Source organism: Delphinapterus leucas, chromosome 18 (genome assembly GCF_059928025.1).
Source record: "Delphinapterus leucas isolate spDelLeu-1000000601 "Yukka" chromosome 18, BTC_Dleu_Yukka2, whole genome shotgun sequence".
In the NCBI taxonomy this organism is placed as follows: Eukaryota; Metazoa; Chordata; class Mammalia; order Artiodactyla; family Monodontidae; genus Delphinapterus; species Delphinapterus leucas.
The window spans coordinates 54010250-54018105 of record NC_143146.1 but is presented as its reverse complement, the minus strand read 5'-3'; the positions used below and the strand labels follow the sequence as shown (position 1 = coordinate 54018105).

Below are 7856 nucleotides of genomic sequence, written 5' to 3'. Positions count from 1 at the left end.
TGAATTTCATTTTTAGTATAAAGAAATGCAACCGATTTAACAGTTTTATATTGATAGACCCTAAGGTTTTTTCAAATTGCTTATTTAGAAATAAGATTAGCCTTATGCCTGTCATTTCTAACATGTGTGAGAGTACCTATAATAAATTTCTGGAAGCGGAATTACCCAGTTAATAGATACGTGCTTTTAAATTTTGGTATTTTGTTTTGTTTTGTTATTTTGTGGTACGTGGGCCTCTCACTGTTGTGGCCTCTCCCGTTGCGAAGCACAGGCTCCGGACGCGCAGGCCCAGCGGCCGTGGCTCACGGGCCCAGCTGCTCCGCGGCATGTGGGATCTTCCCGGACCGGGGCGCGAACCCACGTCCCCTGCATCGGCAGGCGGACCCTCAACCACTGCGCCACCAGGGAAGCCCAAATTTTGGTATTTTGAAAGCTTTATTAGAAGTTGTATCCATGTGTACTGTTCTACAAATGTGCATGTTGGATATGGAATGGTAAAAGTAGGTGTGGCCACAAGAGACGAGAATGAGGCTTGGGAGGAGGAAGTTTATTATACTCACAGATCTCAGAGAGGAGGTGATCATGTGCCACTCAGGGCTACAGGGGAAACACCAGATTTGGCAGAAGATGGGAGCAAGGGGAAAGTCTAGGCCAATGTCTTCAACAGAGTTTGTTTGGAAGAGGCGATGTAGGGCAGAGTAAAGTTTAGGATTGGCTCATTTGAACAATTCAAGTGGTCTCTGGGCTATAGAAGTGGCCTCTAGTTGCCTGGTATCTGCCCCTGGGATGATTTTAGAGCAGAGGGAATATTTTATTGGTGTGTGAGAATTAGATAAGGAGGTGGTTGGGGCCACAGACTTGGAATTGGCTGGTTTGTATGTGAAAGATGTGCTCCTAGGCAAGCCCTTTGTTCTAAGAAGGGCTAACCTTGGCAGAAGCAGTCTCTCAGCCTGCAAACTTTTTGAGATGTAAAAACATAATAAAATACAGAAAAATTTAAAAGATTAATGCATATACTTTAATAGTGTACAAGATCACCTATTTTCTCACAACTTCACCAACATTAACAAATTGATGTTTGGTAATCTGGTGAAAAATGACATCCAGTTGTAGTTTTGAGTCATCTTATTTCTTTTTTTTGCTCTTTTTCTTCTCTTTTCTCATTCATTCACTAAAAAATATTAACTGCTTACAATATGCCATGTACTTACGATGTGGGCACCCTCAGAAAGCTTACATTTTAAGAAACAAATAGGGCCCATTAGAGAGAAAACTACACAACTTTAGAGAGACCTAAGAAAACTGACTAACTGAAAGGACAATGTTGATAGATGAGAAGAATCAATGTCAAAAACAATTATGCCAGCTATTACCAACTCAGTAGGTGTGGTATGGGATCACAGAGTTTTGGGGGGAAGGCAGAGGTGGCAACTTGAAATAATGAATAGATATGAACATTTTTAAACCGAAAGGTACTATGAGGGTATCTGCTTCACCAGATGTTAAAACATACTATGAAAACACGATAATGAAACCAGTGTGGTGCTGGTACAATAACAGACAACCAGAAACAAACTCTAGTTTATGTATGATGTGTGAGCAAGTACCATACTATTTTAATTATTACAGTTTTTCAATACTTAAAAATCTGGTTGTTTCCCCCAGTACAGTTTTCAGAAGTTATAAAAATTGCATTAAAAAACAAAAACTGCTTTTGACTGTTTGGATTATGCTTCTTTGAATACGATTTCATCCAGAAACCAGACCTCATAGATCCAGGTGTCATAAGGGTTATCCACATATACCCACAATATTAACATGCTTAGCGAAAAAAAACGCAAAACAAAACAAAAACCCACAGTGGCCATGGGGGAGGGGGTCAGAGATTACTGGGACTTTTTTTAAACACTTATTTCTCTATTGTTTAGAATTTTTATATATAATAAAAATACATTGACTTTATAATCTCCTAACCATACAAAAATATAGGCAAAACAACATAATAGAAAGGTGTAATGGTAGACATGATATCAAATATTTAACTTCTGCAAAAATCCAGTAATTGAAGCTGGTATATTCTCTACTTATTCTTTCAAAGCAAATAGAAAAGTATTATTTTTCATGATTTGATTTACTAAAATTTTTGTGTTTGTCAAGTCTTTTCTGAGCAATCCTTAAAACCAGTTTCAGTTTAAGGTGAATTGCCTTTAAACTTCTGAGAATACTGTCTTGTTATAAAGGTAAAGGAGATAATTTAAAGAATGCATCAAAGAGAAACACTTTACATAATGAGGTGTGGTTTTAAAAATGTCCTCAGATTGTTTATTTTGTATGAGCTAAATATGTGGGTAAAATATAGCAGTACTCCATTTATATCTTATTATCTTTTCCAGTTGAGGACAGTCAAGCACCAAAGTGCACTGCTTATTAGCTAGATGACAAATGGGCCTGGAGAATGTAAAATACTTCTCTATAACACTATACATTCGTGAAATAGCCAAGTAAGTATACTGAACAAATATAAAGACAAGTCTCCAAATACTATCTGTCTCACCAATGCTAAGTTGACACTGATCAGTATTAGAAGAAAAAAAAACCAATATTTAATTTACTCTTTCATAAAGTTTTTAATAAGCTATAATTTTCTTACATGTACACTAGTAACCTTAAAAAGACAAATACTACCAAATGTTAACTACTGTACAATTTATAAAAAATATAATTTTAAGAATTTGGAATAATAAAGAGAAGGTACCTACTTCAAATGGATTAAATAAGAAAATGCCACTTTTTAAGAAATTTCACCAGGAAATGGGAAATTTCCAATTTGTCTAAAGGAACACTAAAACCTTTTACTGAAGTCAGAGACCTTGCTATTTTTGTTCAAGAATTCATCTACACAGTTTCAAATAAACCCTAAAAAATATTATCCAGTACATATAAGGCCGCTACACAGAGTACATGACGGGAAAAAAGGACTCCGTCAGAATGAGAAGTCGTGAAGAACAGAGATATGTCTTGCTCACCTTTACATCTCCAGTTCCTAGCACAGTGCCTGGCTCAAGGTGAAAATGCTTAAGCAATGGTTGTTGCTTTGCACTGAACCAGGCAGATACACCCTTCTACCTTTGGTTCGATTTTCATTCCATATTAAGCACGACCTAAGCTTCAGTCCTGGTTCTTGGCCCTTGACGTTAAACTGAATAAAGTAAGCCAATATGCATACACTTTCTACATCAGTTCTTCTGACAGGATCCTCAGGACTGACTCATCACGGGCTGTGAATCTTCTCTTATGTGGTCTAATTCTTATTTCTTGGATAATATCTGCATGCAAAAGTAATGCATTTTCAGTGCGGTACAAGTATGTTCATATGAGTAAGAATGGAATAAAGGCCTTTCTTTTCCATGTTTTAAATAACAGATACATAGCATCTTATGACATAATTAGCAATTTTTAGACACTGAACATAATACACTGTATTACAATGCGATGTGGTAGGCTTCCATTTTAGGAACAAAAATCAATTTCACATGAAAAAAGATTTATTTTACATTTAGAATAAGTCTAAATTTTTAGCATTTAAGTACTGTAAAATAAACAGAGAGGAGCTTTTAAGATGTATTGTCTCCATCCTGTCCAAAAAGCCCGTACAAAAAGCTTTTTTTACAGTTATTGATCATCACCTCGTTGCCTTAAATTTCTAGATTTTCCATTTTCAATTCTTCTCTTTTTGAAGACTGGGGCCACTCCATCTGCCACGACTCCAAGAGAAGTGACTGTTTTTTCTTTAAAAACCACTTTGGGTTCCCCACCAACATCAGCCTCTGAAGTTGATACATATTCATTTTCAGTGCTTGGAAGTTCCAAATCTACCTTCTCACTGGAACAGAAAGTAAAAATAGAGCCATTATTTGACAGAGTAAGATAAACTTTCACCTAATGTGTGAGCCCACCAAAGCCTCAAGGTCATCTTTCTAATGATAATAATAGAAGTTAGAAGCTGGTCGCTTTGGAGTAGGAAACTATTTTAAAACACTGATTTTATAGTATTATTTAAGATACTGAGCACCTGTTTATGTGGACACATGAGGAAAAGTCCCATCTATTCTTTTGCTCCTGTTGGGTGTATCACTGACGGAAATGCTTGTACTTATGGTTAGCAGTATAAGTTACACAGGTGGATAAATGAGAAGTATCTTTGGAAACGGATTTTGCTGTGGACTGACAAGGACTCTGGAGGCTTACACAGCACAAGACGAAAACCATGGAATCCCAATGTTCTGGTGTAGCAGACTCCGTGAGACTGTTTGCCTAGCATCTCTTTTCTAGGACTAGCCCTTCAACTATCCACTTGGTTAGTATGAATAATCAGACGACTAGTACAGAGCTCAGTACCTAATTAACATGAACCTATCATAGCACGCTACCGTCTACATAGTCAACTGGTTTGTGAAAGAGTAAGTCAGTCACACCACACCCATCAGTCCCACCCATGAGCTTTTTGAACATGGACCAGAAAGACCATTATGCTTAATGCTCTAGTGGCTAAGAATGTAAAACCTGTTGGGAACCATATATCCTCCTGTTTAGAGAAAGGAGTTCTGCAGAGATAGAGAGTAAGGCTGGCATACAAAGAAAAGTAGGATGGGAGATGGAGAATCCTGCCAGTGTTTCAGGCCTGGTTCCAATAATTCGTGAGGCCCAATTCCTACCCCTCCTACAACTTGTAGGCAGAACCTTTCTGGGAATCTCTGAACTAATAACCTCTTTTTTCAATTTAAGGTAACTCAAGTTTCTGTCACTTGAAACCAAAAGATTACCTGGTCAGCATGAAAGGAAGAGTGATGACGACAGGGAAAAGGGAATAAAAAGTAAAGGTATGATTTAAATGTTAGAAGTCCCAGATATTATATTTCCCAGTTGAGAAACCCCACCTAAGAAGAGTGAAGATTATACAGATCTACACTCCCCAATCTCAGAAGAACCCAGGTAATGTAGTCATTCAGCTTGATTCTTGGAAATAAAGGGAGAAAACCCTTTCCTGGAGGCCAGGAGAAGTTTGAAAGGTTATGGTAGATCTACAGTAGTAGTTAACTCTAATAACAGCAGCTATAGTGAATGTCTACTATAAACCAGACAATGCACTAGGCACTTGGAATAGAAATATTCTCTTTTTATTTGGGGTCTTCTAGTTAGTGTCTTTTTTAGCACTAGAACACCTTTTAACTTTTTTTCCCTTTTGGGAACCACCTCTTCTCCCTTCTGAGTTTTGAGCTTAATTCAGTTCAGGTCCAGTCAGAATTCACAGTGGTTAGCTCAGGAATAGGAACTGGGTATGTGATGAAAGCTAAGCAGGATCACTTTTGGAACTCGCAAAGCAGCACCTCTTTTTTGCTGGGATCTCTAACTGTAAGTATGATATAAGCCTAAAGCTTTGCTATCAAGTGGGGAGAGCCTGCGAGAAAGGCAGTCAAGTCAGAGGAAAGCAGAGACAAAAGTCAGAGACATTCACAGTGATTTCTCATCAACTACGGCTCTTGACAACTGCAGTTTGGAGATAACATGATTTTTAGGTGTTTGCTTAGAATTTAAATTTAATATATGCTATTCAGTTCAATTATCTTAAAAGTACATGATAACAAATTTGCTTCCCTCTCACACAGACCATGTAGAAAGGTCTGTGGTGGTAGAATTGAGAGATCTTTTTATGTTCCAACCTATATATACATGGGTTAAAAAACAGGTTTAAAAGAGGTCTCTAAGCATTGTAATAATTTTTAAAAATGTAACAATAGTTAGGAAATTTGCTAGGATTGCAAAAAACAAAATAAAGAATATAAGTACAAAGGATATAAGAACAAGGAAAATTTCAAATCAGTCGTGGATAGTTCAAAACTAGAAAAACCAAAACCAAAAACTATTCTATATAATATAAAACTTGAGGAAGAAGCTATCTTAGTAGATCATGATGTTATATAACATTTCCTCAAAATCTGATGAGGGGATGCAAGAAATAGGAATTCTCACTGGAACAGGTCCTAAATTTGATTTGTTTTGAATAGAGACGCCTTCCAAACTTTATTGTATTAAAAATATATGTTAAATGCCATTTTTGTTTGCTTTTCCTACTTCCCTATCTTCCCTTAGATTGCCAACAATGGTGCTTTCCAAGAAGGCTAGCAGCCCCTGAAGTTGATGGGGTATTCATTCTTGGCTTTGTATTTTTATGTTTTTACAGGAGTGGAAACTGAGGCTTAGAGAGAAGTTAAATAACTTGGTCAACTAAACTGTTACGGTAGTAATATTACTTGGATTAAAACCCAGGCCTGTGTTGATCTAAAACCTATATTCTTCCCCCTAGACCACTCTGCTTCTGGGTGAAACTAAGAAATTCCATTAGCCAAGCAGAGAAAGATTTTGAGTAATGAAGAACAGTAGGGTTTGGTCGCTGGACAAATGAACCTCTGTCCAAGAAAATCTATGAGAGACTCATTTAATTTCACAATCTTGGTGTTTTGTGTTGTATTTTGATAAAGTGATCAAGTCATAGTATTACTTCTTAAGTGGGATTACGGGAGAGATAAAATAGAAAAAGAGTCCATTTTTGAAATCATGGTCCTAGGGAATTCCTAAGTGGAAGCTAACAGAAGTGGCAGTGAAGTAGGATATACACCTGTGTGACATAATCAGAGGAAAAGAAGTTTGTATTTGAAAGAAAAGAGTCTGCAAATAAAATATCTTACAGAGAATACACCTTTTCAAATAACTTTAGAACAGTTACAAAAAATAATTACATAAACACTTCCTCAAAACCACGGTCATTTCCAAATTCAAAATGTAAAAATTGTAAAGGTTATAATACTGAACACAATGTAATAAAGGTGGAAAAAACCCCAAAAAACTTCCACCTATGTAGAGATTGAAAAATAAGTCCTTTTGGAAAACCACCAAGTCAAAAAAGAGTAAGCAAAAACACAATATTAAATTGTTCCAAAAACAATGAAATCAAGGAATCATCACCCAAAGTTTACGTGATATATGGACAGAATTATATTCAGAGACAATACAGCTTTGACTATTTTCATTAAGAAATAAGAACAGAGCCCTTCCTTACCTCCTGTCAATAGTCTTAAGTGTTCATCTGAAGAAAGAACAAACACAAAGAAACTTAAGAAAAGTCAGGGGAAGAAAATTACAAAAGTAGAAATGAAGAAACAGAAAATCCATTAATAAATGGATATGTAATAAAATAAGATATGTAAATAAAATGTAAATAAAATGGATATGTAATAAAACAGTTAAAAATAAGAGCTGATTCATTAAGGAAAAACAAATTTAAAAAGCCTTTAGTGGAGACCCCAGTCTTCATTCCCACAAAATGATCAACAATTAGATAGCTACCCATGAAGAAAAACAGCTCTAGGAGAGCTCTGGAGTCCATTTAAGAAATTTAAGCAACACAGTGGAACAAAAAATACCATGAGAATAATTGCAAAAAAAGATAAGAAAGACAACTTCACTTTGCCTGCATCATCCCATCCCCCGAGCTGACACCGCTCAGAGACAAGAGGAAACCTCCCAGTTGGAAACAGTTCCCCTCAACATGAAAAGAATAGTGGGTGGGTGACCAGCTGATGCAGCCTTTTGGGCCACTGCAGGAAGGTCCTGCTTAGGTTTCACTCCACGCACAATGGCGAAGGTGAGACCTACAGAGACTGCTAGGAACAAGGAAAAAAATCAGGGACTACCAAGAACAGCCATGCAGTGGGAGTGACTGCAGTTCACAGTGATCTGCTCTACAGGCAAACAAAGCAGCTTTTGCCACTGAAGAAAGAACCAACAGACACCACAGC

The 7856-nt window shown here is 36.8% G+C and overlaps 1 protein-coding gene across 1 annotated transcript in view; it reads right to left on the bottom strand.

The window, feature by feature from the left end:
* Nucleotides 1–1576: 1576 nt before the first annotated feature.
* WBP4 (WW domain binding protein 4) overlaps nucleotides 1577–7856 on the bottom strand; it is a 32152-nt gene continuing 25872 nt past the window's right edge. Inside the window, 1 exon segment of the mRNA XM_089899487.1 lies at nucleotides 1577–3883. Within this exon segment, the coding sequence (XP_089755613.1) occupies nucleotides 3673–3883 (211 nt within the window). The 3' untranslated portion in view covers nucleotides 1577–3672.